We start from the raw sequence: 13,001 nt of genomic DNA, 5'->3' as shown, positions 1-13,001 counted from the left end.
AGAAATGTTTGCCATACCAATGACACCTTACCAGTTACTCGAAAGTAAGAAAATCATTATGAACATGGCTGTCATGGTATATTGGAATGTTGGTACTTCACAAACAACAAGTGCAGCACTTTGGAATTAGTTGCATTTAATTAACTTTCCCAGGACCGAGTAATGATAAGTCTAGCTGGGATTTGTTGCATGCCAGCAACTGAGTTGCTGAGTGCCCATAACGCTGTTACAGAGATTGGTAATGGTGGAAAAGTATTATTTAAAGAACACACTCTTGAGAAAGTTTGTAAAAAGCTATTGTCTTGTATTCTTAATAATTCCCATTTTCACTTCATGAACAACATTCCTGTCATATTCACAGTGTGTTTCACATAGAGAACCCTTAAGTGGTCTATACAAATGGAAATCTAGAGCGCCAGGTCTGGGCTATACGGTAGGTGTGGCAATGATGTCGAATCTATTTTGGTGATGTGTTTCTAGGTTCTGAAGGCTTGTGTGTGTTATGTATTATCGTTTTGGAGCAAGATTTACTTTGGGTTATTGTCAGACACAGCATTTCGGAAGCAGTTTTTGACTTAATTCAGTCTTCACACATGCCTACAAATTAATGGCTGGCCATTTTGGCAACATATCCTCAAAAATGATGTCATCATTATCCCAAAAATACTGTCATCGTGACTGCCAGCAGAGGGACCTGTCTTGAATTTTATCTTTTTTGGTGGCTGCGAATGGTGACTCTTCACTGAGTGCCTTTTCATTTCCAGTTCAATGTGATGCACCAATGTTTTGTCACCTGTAACAATCTGTAACAGAAATGCCTTTCTGTTGGCCTCAAACTGCTCTAACAGTTAAGGTTTAATGTTTTTTCTTTGAATCTTGGGGGCTGTTGTTACCATTTTGTGGAACCTATCATGATCAGATATTTGAATACCTAAGTGTCTCAGTAACTGCACACACATTTCCAATGCTTACCCGTAGCTTTAGGCCAACAGTCAAGTTGTTACATGTCAGTCTGCACAAATAATGGCATCAGTGTGATTCACTATGTCGGGATCAGTGGCTATGACAGGTTGTCCTGAACGTAGCCAGTTATGGCACTCAATTTCTGCACTTCCTGACATTTTAAATCTCTCTGGTCACCGCCCAACAGTACTCCTATTAACTGCATCATCATCCACTGTAATAAAGTTTATGGATGTTTGCTACGGTTTCTTGTCATGTAATGAAGATTTCAATTACAGCTTTTTGCTTGTATCAAGTGTCTTGCATAGATGTCGTTTTCGTTCACTATGGCTCCACCGTCTACTGGAATTGTTTGAAACTTCGTACACGTGAAGAAGAAACATCAAACTTTTATCACATGGAAGCATGTTTTCCTGCATACATATTAACGGCTTAAAAATTGTGGTATTACTCATTGAACAATCTTCACATATTTCAGAAGTAACAGCCAAACACATATACAGGTGGTATGTCAATGGAAGCAACCTAGGAATTAACAGCCACAAACCATGCATATCCAACTCTTTACAATTCAGTCACGTAGAAAGTGCAATGCATGAAATCTCCAATAATTTCTAGTCATACCACAGCAAATTACCTCATGAGCTCCTGGGAAGTTATGTTCATATGTGGCATCAACGACTGGATTGAAACATTCTTTCCAGTCTCTTGTGGATCAGCCTTGAGTTCAAACTAAAGACTGCAGACTGGGCTGTTCCGACACTGCCCCATGAGGCTAGACTGCCTCAAGGTGCACAACAGCTCACCAACATGCAGGTATAGGCAGTATAGGTGACCCACCAGGTAACTGTATTTCACATGTTCTGAACATGCACAAACCACTCTGCCAACGCAGCCTATATACTGAATCACACAAGTAAAAACCTACACATCATGATACTAACATAAACCAATATCTGACCACCAAATGCACACCAAAGTAAAGGACACTGAAACAGGCACCCTCAGTACTGAAAATAACTAATACTGCATCATGTAAACAAGGCACCAGGTTCTGTTGGAACTCCTACTACATTTGACACTGAATATGCTGCACAATAAGCCCTTAGTCTGTTTCTACAGCTGAGTGGTCAGCGTGGCCAAAAGCTGTGCAAAGGGGCCTGGGTTCGATTCCCAGCTGAGTTAGAAATTTTCTCCGCTCAGGGACTGGGTGTCGCGTTGTCTTCATAATAATAATAATAATAATAATAATAATATCCCCATCGACGTGCAAGTCGTCGAAGTGGCGTCCCCTCAAAAGACTTGCACCAGGCAACCAGTCACCCCGATGGGAGGCCCTAGCCACATGACATTTCATTTCATTTCATTTCATTAAGCCCTTTTCCAAACTCATATTAACCACTGTGGCAAACGGTCTTGAGTCATGGGACAAGAGCACAAATCACATCTATTTATGTAAAGAATAAAACAGATGTGCAGAATTACAGACCAAAGTCATTATTATTCACCTGCTGCAATAACCTACAGTATATTTTAAAGTCATCCTCCTGACATTGCACGTTGATAAGAAGCTTCTCTCAAAGAATCAGCACAGTGAACTAGTGTGAAACAAATTGCTGGTGTCACACACAACATCTTGCAAATAGTAGATGCAAGTGAACAGGTAGAGCCCATCTCCCTAGATTTTCAAAAGGTGTTTAACATTATACTACACTGTCGACTAGTGTCCAAGATGCAATTGCACAGTGTATATGTGGATAACCTAGATTTTTTTTCCAACCTAGTACAGTATATTGCACAGCAAATGGCATTAAACAGAAATGTAAGTAACAATGGGTATGCCCCAAAAACAGGGTCAACAGCACAATGGACTATTTGCAGATGTCACACTTATATACAAGAGAAGTACCATAACTGTATAATCTTAAGAAAATTCAAAACAAACTTAAACAGTAGTTATTTTTGGCAGCTGTACTGAATGCCAGCTTTCTTTAAACAAGCATAAATAATAAAAATGTTCATAATGAAAAAAAAAAAATTAACCCAATAGTACGTAACTGTGAAATTTGTGGTAACCTTCTGAAACTTGTCACATTCTTTAAACAAATAGCAATAAGAAATAATAATAATATAATAATAATAATAATAATAATATAATAAAGATTTTATTGTCTTTAGGCCATTACAGCAATTCACAACGTCAAATGAAGTTACAATGTATAATACAGTGTGATAAGGTATTGACTACTGAAATATTTTAGCTTATATTACAATAAATGTACAGTGGGTCATCTGTTGGATTACTGCATTTTACAGTTGAAGAATTCATTGATATCATAGAACGGGTGGGCAATAAACCATTCATGCAGTCTTTCTTTGAATGTATGTTCAGGAAGATCCCGTATGGCATGTGGCAGCTTATTAAATAGTTTGTGCCCTGTGACTTCATAGCTATTTATTGATTTTGATAGTCTGTGGTAAGGCGTGTATATGTGTTTGATGCTTCTTGTGTTGTAACAATGTACATTTTCTCTATGTTTCACAAATTGTAGGTTCTTCTTTGTAAAGATTAAGACATTGTATACATAGAGGTTTATTACAGTCATAATTTTTTGTTTGGTAAATAAGGGTTTGCAGTGAGCCTTATGTGAGGAATTTGTAATTATCCTAATGGCTTTCTTCTGCAGTAATAGAATGTCATGTATATGACTACAGTTACCCCACAAGATAATGCCATAGGATATTATACTTTGGAAAAATGCAAAATAAGATGATCTGATGTATGTTTCAGGTACACAATTTCTGAGGTGTCTTAATAAATAAATTACTCTAGATAGCTTACTACTAATATAGTTTACATGTTGGCCCCAGGATAACTTTTCGTCTAAATAAACTCCCAGGAATTTTATCTGCTGAGTTTTATTTTCATTTAGCAGGAAACCATTTGCTTTGAACCAATATGCTGCATTAGTGAGTGTATTTTCAGCACAGGTTTTAAGATCATTAAGATTGTTACTGCTATGAAGAAATGTCGTATCATCTGCATACAATACAGTGGTGGATCTAATAAACGAGGGGAGTTCATTGATCATTATCAGAAACAGGAAGGGCCCCAGTATAGATCCCTAAGGCACACCTACTTTAAAATTTTCTATGTTTGACATTTCCTTACCAACACAAACTACCTGTTTACGGTTGTTGAGGTAAGCTTTTAATAGTCTGAGACTGTTTCCTTTGATGCCGTAGAAATCTAGTTTCTCTAGTAGTGGCGTGTGCTCAACACAGTCGAAGGCCTTGCTTAGGTCACAGAATGAGACCTGAGCAAAGCCTTTGTTCTCAAAAACTTTGAGGATGTAACTGACTACCGTGTTGATTGCATCAATGGTTGACAGATTCTTCCTACACCCGTATTGTGTAGCATTAATTATTCCTAGATTCTCAAAGTGAGATGATAATTGTTGGTACATGATGCATTCTATTACCTTGGAGAAAGCGGGTACTATTGAAATAGGACTTAACTAGATGGAGAGTCTTTATCTCCCTTTTTGTATACTGGGACGACCCTAGACAGTTTTAACTCATCAGGAAAATATCCCTCAAGTAATCACTTGTTTATGCAATGGGTTAAAGGGTACAGAATGCAATCACACACTTTTTTTAGCAGGTTGCATGATATGCCATATATATCTAAGCTATCAGATGATTTCAGTTGTTTTATGACCCTTTGTACATATCTAGGTGTTACTTTGGAGAAGGTTAGCATGCCTATATTTAGTGACTGTCTACCCCAATTTTGGGAGAGTAACTCAGATGGACTAATGTCTGGTTTGATAATTGCGTCTCCTATTTCTTTCACTGAATTAATAAAAAACTCATTGAGTGTTTGTGGTGGGATATTAATTTTGTCTTTTTTAGTATCTGTGGCAGCACTGTTAATTACTTTCCAAGCGGTTTTGCATTTATTGGTGGAATTATGTATGCTGTTGGCATTGTAGGTTTTTTTGGCCTGCAGGATGGCTTTTTTGTATTCATTCCTGCATTCCACATAGGCTGATTTGGCACAGTCAGATTTCATACTATTGTATATGTTGTACAGTAACAAAACTTGTTTCTTTAGATCTGTCAGCTGTTTAGTGTACCATATATTTTGTCTGTTTTGAGATCTGGATTTGTGGCTGCTGCCCATTATTTTGATTTTCTTTATGGGAATACTATAGTTAAATAGGGTCAAGAATGCATTAAAAAATCTATCAAATATTATTTTCGCTGGCAGGTCATTACTTGAAGTGTAATGTCGATCGACACTACAATGGCCAAACCAGTCTCTGTCAGCAAGGGAATTACGAAATGTGTTAATTTTATCCTCAGTTACGGGTCTGGTAATCACAACTGTTGGGACAGGTCTGTTTGCATTGCTCCTATTGATGGGAATTTTACTTGCATAATTTAGAGATACGGAGTCATGGTCAGAGAATGGGAACACTACAACTTCGCATGTGTTTTCAGTGGTCTTGAAGTTTACAAAGATGTTATCTAAACATGCTTTGTTTCTTGTGGGCCTGTTATTAACATGATGTAAATTGTATTGTCTTAGTAAGTTTTCCAGATCTGCAACACTACCCTTACATTTAGTAACATCAAAATCAGCATTCAAATCACCTCCTATTGCAATATCATAGTGTAATTTAATCTTACTTAATTCACTCAATAGCATGTCCATTTTTTCTAAAAATATGTTAATGCTTCCCTTTGGTGATCTGTACATGGATACTACTATTAGCTTATGACTATTATACCCGTAACTTCAAAGTGCTGTTCATTACACAAGGAATTTAGGTCTAGTTTGGTTATTGTACAATTGAGTGACTGGTTGGAATAAATTGCCACACCACCTCTAATGTGCTCTTTCCTACAGTAGCTATTTACTATACTAAAATTGTCAAATTTGGCAACTGCAAGTTCATTCTCATTAGCCCAGTGTTCACTCAGACAAAAAATATCAAACTGGTTATTAAGACCAAACTCATTTATGATAAGTTCTTTATCTTTCAGTCCTTGAACGTTAAGGTAACATATTTTAAGATCCATGCTCTTATTGCTTACACACTGAACACTATGGTGATTGGTTTTCAAACCTTTTTCAGGGCTTATCTTTTGGATTTCTGCCTCTTGTTGCCTTTTACTAAAAAATTGTTCACTTTGAGTGGTAGCACATCTACTGTTATATGCCTACTCTTCCCTCCTTGTGATGATATTGTAGATGAGGCTGCTACTACAGGAATTGATGGACCTTCTGTTATGGTGTGTGGAGGCACTGTTGTGGCATCTGGTGACTGAGGAGATAAGGCGAATGCTTCTTCTTCTGCTGCTGTTGAATCTTGCTGGTGAAGTGTGATAGGTACTGCTGCTGCTGCTGCTGTAGGCATTGTTGTGGCAACTGGTGAGAGTGGAGATTTGGATGTTGCTTCATCTTCTGCTGCTGCTGTTGAATGCTGTAGATGAAGTGTGGTAGGTACTGCTGCTGCAGCGTTTGTTATGTGTGTAGGTATAATTGCTGCTTCCACTTCTACTGCTGCAATAGAAGTAACCATTTCTTCAGGCTCTGCTTGCGTCAAGCGAGGAACAGGAAGAGCAGCAATTACTTCGTGGTTGTCAGATGCTTTCAGTATCATGCTGATGTATTGGCACAGAATCTTCTTGCCTCTGTTATTAAGGTGCATGCCATGTCTTGTGTAACAGTCTCTTTGCAAGGAGTCCATACTTATAAAATATGCATTTTGGTAGGCCCTGCAAATCTTTGAGTATTGCCTGTTTGCTTTTATGATTTCCACGTTCACACATGACCACTCCAAAAGGTCATGCCTATGTGGAATTCCGACTACAAAAACTGATTTCTCTATGTTGAATTTAGTACTGCCTTAAGGTTTCGTGTTGCATTGTGGAGGTCGTTTTTAAACACATTATTGGCTCCACCTATGACGACAATATGACGATCATTTTCAGTTTCTATGTTTCTAATGAGTTCTTCGATGGGTGCACCTGGTTTGACAATACTAGTTGCTTGTATACAATGACTGTAACGTAGTACTTTTGCGATCTCACGTCCATGGCTATCAGAGAATATTTTCACTTTGAGTTTGTCTTCACGTTTATTGCAGAAGTTTCTGCTCATGTGCTTGTCACTATATAGATTCGGCGTGTTGTTTTCGTCACATTTTCCGTGGATTCCACATTTATATCTGAATCTAGTGCATGAAAACGGTTTTTTGTTACCACAGGAATTCTAGTCACTGGGTTTCACACGACCAACCCTTTTTGGCCTAGTAAACATATGTTGCCTTGTTGTTTCTGCCTGTAGGCCTATATCAAACACACAAAAATCAGTAGTTTAGATGATAAATGGAAAACTCAGATTAAGCATTCTAGGACAATGACCAATTCTAGAGCACGGCTTGAGAGTCTGGAACAGGCTTACAACAGGAAAAACCGAACAAGTTCACAGACTCATTGCTAATACCTTAACAGTTCTGTGCAACAGACACGCTCTGGAGATTTATATGGGAATCCCTTGTAAAACCTATGTTAGGAAAATTTAAGAGAATCAGCATTTGAGGAAAATGTTGTGACAATTCTACAGCCACAACTATATAATTCATATAGGGATGACGAGGAGGAGAAGACACTAGAGATTAGGATGTCAACAGAGGCATATTGATCATCACTTTCCACCTTCAATTTGTGACTGGAATAGGAAATAAAAACCTCTAATATTGGTGTGAATTACCATCCACTATGGTTTGCATGGCATATAGAATATGATAATATATGCAGCAATATGGTGCACTTTAATCTTTCAAAAAGAGTCAACGACACAGACAGAAGAATCAAATCAAACATAGTTTCATTCATGGAGGTATGTACCATCTATGCAACTAATTGAAGGCTGTTTGCTTATTGCCATACACATTTCACTTCACTTATTTGGGAAGCATCATAAGTGGTGATTTCCAGCACTGTTAACTCGTGTGTGGTCCTGGAGATGTAATTGTTAATTTACATACTCCAGCTGGCCGATTTCTGGGGTTCTTTCACACACATTTGTCACATGGTGTATGTCACTTGCACTTGAAAATGCAAGTGGCATATTTGGTGTGTGTGTGTGTGTGTGTGTGTGGTCTATCTTTATATGGCTTTCTTTTCCTGAGTACTATTAAAAATAAAGTCGATGGCATTAAGGCAGTAACATACTTATATAAAGTCATATCATAACATCAATGTCATAAACTCACCAACAAACATAGTGTAAGTGACATTCCTCCTAAAATTCCGTGGCATAAATTGTAAAATGGATGGAACGCCTCTTGAATTTTTACAGCTAATTCTACTGTTGACTTATTCTCTGTATGTAATTTCTTTTCTTTAAATTTTATTTTACTTGTGCGTGATAAAACTATTTCTCTCGGGGCTGGTAAAAAACCGCTCTTTCTTTCAACATAAACCATATCAGATGGGTAACTTCTGAAAACTGGTTGTGTTGTTACACTATGCTCCACGCCATCTGAAATTTAAAATCAACACATGAGGTTCAGTACAATATTTTTTTCGTATTTCCTGTGATACTTTCTTACGAATAGTGAGCTACGTAACAATTGGAAAGACAATTTACCGACACGGTCCGCTGTCACCGTTTCGATTTCATCGGCATTTAATTGTTTAAGTGCCGCTGTCACAACAGTATCTGCTGCTTTGTCTTTCTTTCTACGCCTTTTCCGTTTATTTTCTGTCCTCTTCTCTCCTTCAACTGATTCTTCGTTGTCTGAGTTCATTTCTATTCAACACAGCTTCAGTTGACAGCCGGGAATTTACAAATACTCTACAGTCTACACTCTACAGTCAACACCGTGCACAGCCGAAGTCGATTCTGGCAGAACAAATGAATGGTAAAAAGTGTAAATGTTCGCACCTTGCATTAAGTTGAAGGCGTTAAACGCATCGGAAGTTAATGGTGGCTACGATATGTAGTTCGCTTTAGTAGTTGACAGCGACCAGCACTGAATGCCAATTACGAAATTGTTTAAATGAAATTAACACTTCGTATATTCGATATATCTAGTGAGGGCTCATCTTTGGCGCGCGCGTAATCACCTTGCGATGCGTTTGCGTTCGGGTTTGATGGCGGGTGTTTGGTAGATTTGTTTTGTAATGTGTTTACGTGGGAGAAGCTGAACTTAGAACATTGTGTATGTGAAGAATTCCACAATGCCTGCAACACTGACTTTTATAGAAGTTGAAAATTTCAAATCATACAAAGGGAATTTATCAATTGGACCCTTGAAGTCTTTTACAGCGGTCATTGGACCAAATGGATCAGGTAATACATAGCCGTTGCTATTGTTTCCCATATTTTGAATATTTAGTAAATGCTAATGAACGAATATTTTTATTTTATAGGAAAGTCAAATTTTATGGACGCTGTCAGTTTTGTGATGGGAGAAAAGACTTCTTGTCTTAGAGTTAAAAGACTTAGTGATCTAATACATGGAGCGTCAATTGGACAGCCTATTTCGCGAAGGTAAATACGATATTTTTGCGACCTAAAGAGATTTTTACTGATGAGTGAGAAGTTTGCAACTGATAGTGAAATGTGTTAACGAGCATTGTATCGTCAATTGATACATTCCTGTCTTTCCCTTAATTTCATTTACTTCTACTCATATGTGTGTTATGAATATTTATTTTACATGGAAAATATGTTACGGTGATTTGTCAGTAATTGGTCACTAGATATTTTGACAATTTGATGAGTTCTGTCCGCTTCTGACGCTGTTTGGCAGTGTAAGCATAGAGATGCAGAGATCAGCATAATACAACTGTGGTAGTAAATAATTAGATAACAACTGATAGATAGAGTACTAGATACAAAGTAAATCCCAATTTAATTATGTGTAGAAATTGATACAATAGGCTACTAATTGCCGAACTTCTACATCTTCACCTTTTAATTTTAGTACAGGAATTTGTTCTACCATCTTAAAAGGTGTGGTAGATAGTAACTGCCATTGGCTTTGTGACAGAACAGTTCATGTATTTTTTGAATGTACACTGTCCAGTTACATTAATGTGAACACATGTCAAAAGCCTAAATAACCACCTTTTGCAGCACAAGGCATGCAGGAAGAGTGTCGGTGAGGTTCTTGATGGTACCGACAGGGATGTGGAGCCATGCAGACTGCAGTGCCATGGCTAGCTGCTCTAGGTTTTGTGGTTGACTGTACATGACATGTAAAGCCTGATCAAGGTGGTTCCCCAGGTTCTTGATAAATCCAGGGACTTTGGTGGCCACGGGAGTACGGTAAACTCATCCTGGTTCTCTTCGAACCACAAACGTATACTGTGAGCTGTGTAACACGTTGCATTCTTCTGCTGGTAGATGCTGTTGTACTGAGGAAAAAAACAGCATGTAGGGATGGAAATGTTCCACAAGGGTAGGCGCATACTTGTGTTTATCCAGAGTGCCTTCCAGAATGATGAGATCACCTAGGGATGCCACAGAAACATTCCCCGACCATAATGCTCTCTCCTCTGGCCAGGACCCTTGTGACAATTGTTTGCAGGGTACTCATTTTCAGATGATTCGACCCGTACATGCCAACGGCCATTTGTCTCATGGAGCATAAAGCGTGATTCATCTGAAAAGGGTACCTGTTGCATCTCAGTGTACGTCCATTTGAAGTATTGGTGTGCAAATTACTGAAGTAGATATTAGCTGCATAGGATTTATTTCTAAAATTTTCTTATGTTAGACTGGTATGAGGCCAGAAGTTCATCTGTTATCAGCACACAAAAAATTTAAAAATAAATGCCATGTAGTTGGTGTCTACTTTTTAGTCATCAAAACTAAGTTCCTGTGTTTTATTCAAGCTGCAAAGTACAGAATCTATGGGTCGACAGAAGCATCCGATTCCATTTATCTGCTTTGACCCCTGTCATAATGGTCACTAACGGTGTGGAGTTTTTGAGTTGGTTGTGTATGTAGATGTCGTGTTGTTGTATATGATGGTGCCGTCTGGTGGTGGGTGTGGACATGCTGAGTTTAACGTGTGGTATTGGGTTCATGTGAGTTTTGGTTGTTACCAGTGCTGACGTGGTTTTGGGTTTAGATAGTTGGTGTGGTAATGTATGTTGTGGCAGTGTTTTCAGTGAGTTATTAAAGTAGTTTTTTTTTTTTTTTTTTTGCATTTTTTAGGTCTGATTAGATTGGTGTTGGGTGGTGTGCGGAAAGAAGTCTTAATTTTTTTAATGTCTTTTTTTATTGGGTATGGATACGACAGTGAAGTTTATGAGTGTATCTTTACGTTCTGAGATCGATGATAATACAATGTCTGTCACACAGTTTCTGCAGATGTTCGGTCTTATTGCTGAATATATTAGGTGTCATGTTTGTGGCAACAGCATAAGTTCAGCAAGAGTACGGGTTGCTCAAAGCAGGGCATGTATATGTAGCGTTGTCAGTGGTGTGTGTGTGTGGTGGCCAACCTGGGTGGTATTGCCAGAGGCTTTTGTTGGTAAGTAATTTTTGTCTTTGTTTTATTTTATAGTAATTGTGTTTTGTGTGTTGTATATTTACGGTAGGTCTTTTGTGTTTTAATTGGTGTTGTGAATATGAGGTATTAGGGTTTCTGAGTTGTTGCGGTTTTCTTTCCACTTTTCGGAGTTATAGGTGTTGGTTTGTTGGTATCGATAGCTGCGATTTAAGCTATATAGCTCAAGGAGGAATCTCTGATTCCACTCTTTAGTGTTGTAGGTGTTGGTTAAGCTGTATAGGTCAAGGGAAGTGTCCTTCTTCTGTGGTTTTGTTGGTGTAGTGGAGTGCTGTAAATTAATTTTTTTATAGTATTTGTTTTGGGATGGTTCAGTGTTGTTCTATTGCTGTATATTTAACTTGTCGCCACCCTAACACCCCCAATTTTTTGGGGTTGTCGCATTAGTATCATTTTATTTTTGGAGTGAGACGTTATTGTGTCATTTTTAATTTTGTTTGTGTTTGTTGGCGTGTGTATTTAGTGTTGTTATTGTCGTCATTTTGTATACACTGGAAATAGCCGTTTCCGCCATATTTATGACAGCATGGGTCAAAGTAGACGGGTGGAATCGGACACTTCTGTAAAATGTGGCTGCCTCAGGAAATTATTTTTATACTTGATATGTATTATGCAGCAAATAAATTATTTTGTACTTGACATGCATCCCTTCTTTGAAAGAGGGAGCAGAAGAAAATGAAGTTTTCTGATTGCTGAGAAAGAGTAATGTATGCAGAATTTGGAATTTAAATATATGTTTTAATGTAGTTGTTGAACTTGGGTGTCAAAGCAATAACAGAAATAGCAATGACTACGTGACAATCAAAGATTCATGGATGGGTCATTTGTTTTGATAAAAGCCCTGTAGATATATTAATGAATATTGTTTCTTTTTTATTTCTTGTTGGTGAATAACGCAACCAGGCACCAGCATCCAACATGGATAAAAAATCCCCACCACCACCACCATCACTCATCACCATAATTGTTCATGTATCTTTATATTAGTATTGACATCTAACTTAGGTATTATTGAAAGTGGATGACAAGTAAATAGGCTGTGCCATAACTGTAGAATGCATTGTTTGTGTGTAATTTTGCTGGCAATAATAAAAGCCTGTATCATTTTTTCAGTGCGTCTGTGACAGCAGTATTTGAGCTTGAAGATGGGACGGAGAAACGATTTACACGAATTGTACAGGGTTCATCATCTGAACACCGTATTAACCGTGAGGTACTGTATATATTACTTTGTGCATTAAAAACACTATGTTGTCTAAGTTAGTTGTGGGATGAACAAATATTCAGCATAGGTTCCCAACAAAGCATTCCTTTGATGATATTGATGCCAGAGATACATTCTTGTGATAGACAGTTACTATTCTAGTGTTTCTTCTTGACATTGTGTTCAGGCAGTTTTGTTTCATTTTATATTATTTTGAGGTAAGCTCCTGTGAA

General features: G+C 37.8%; 2 protein-coding genes across 7 annotated transcripts in view; one reads left to right on the top strand and one right to left on the bottom strand.

Moving 5' to 3' along the window:
- The window catches only part of LOC126174752 (transmembrane protein 237-like), a 76,687-nt gene extending 67,807 nt beyond the window's left edge, over positions 1-8,880 (bottom strand). For 3 of the 5 annotated variants that reach the window (XM_049921077.1, XM_049921076.1, XM_049921078.1), the window contains exons 1-2: positions 8,630-8,878; positions 8,253-8,521 (exon numbers count right to left, since the gene is read on the bottom strand). In XM_049921077.1, coding sequence (XP_049777034.1) covers positions 8,253-8,521; positions 8,630-8,789 — 429 coding nt within the window. In that variant the 5' untranslated portion in view covers positions 8,790-8,878. Of the gene's footprint in view, positions 1-8,252; positions 8,522-8,629 lie in introns of all 5 variants that reach the window. The other 2 variants (XM_049921079.1, XM_049921075.1) reach the window with 2 other exon arrangements.
- Positions 8,881-9,028: 148 nt separating this feature from the next.
- The window catches only part of LOC126174751 (structural maintenance of chromosomes protein 1A), a 196,559-nt gene continuing 192,586 nt past the window's right edge, over positions 9,029-13,001 (top strand). Inside the window, exons 1-3 of one of the 2 annotated variants that reach the window (XM_049921073.1) lie at positions 9,029-9,334; positions 9,415-9,535; positions 12,678-12,777. In XM_049921073.1, coding sequence (XP_049777030.1) covers positions 9,223-9,334; positions 9,415-9,535; positions 12,678-12,777 — 333 coding nt within the window. In that variant the 5' untranslated portion in view covers positions 9,029-9,222. The remainder of the gene's footprint in view (positions 9,335-9,414; positions 9,536-12,677; positions 12,778-13,001) is intronic. The other variant, XM_049921074.1, reaches the window with a different exon arrangement.

The sequence above is a fragment of the Schistocerca cancellata genome, chromosome 3 (assembly GCF_023864275.1).
Source record: "Schistocerca cancellata isolate TAMUIC-IGC-003103 chromosome 3, iqSchCanc2.1, whole genome shotgun sequence".
In the NCBI taxonomy this organism is placed as follows: Eukaryota; Metazoa; Arthropoda; class Insecta; order Orthoptera; family Acrididae; genus Schistocerca; species Schistocerca cancellata.
The sequence above is the reverse complement of the archived record's forward strand: the minus strand, read 5'-3'. Positions and strand labels throughout refer to the sequence as shown.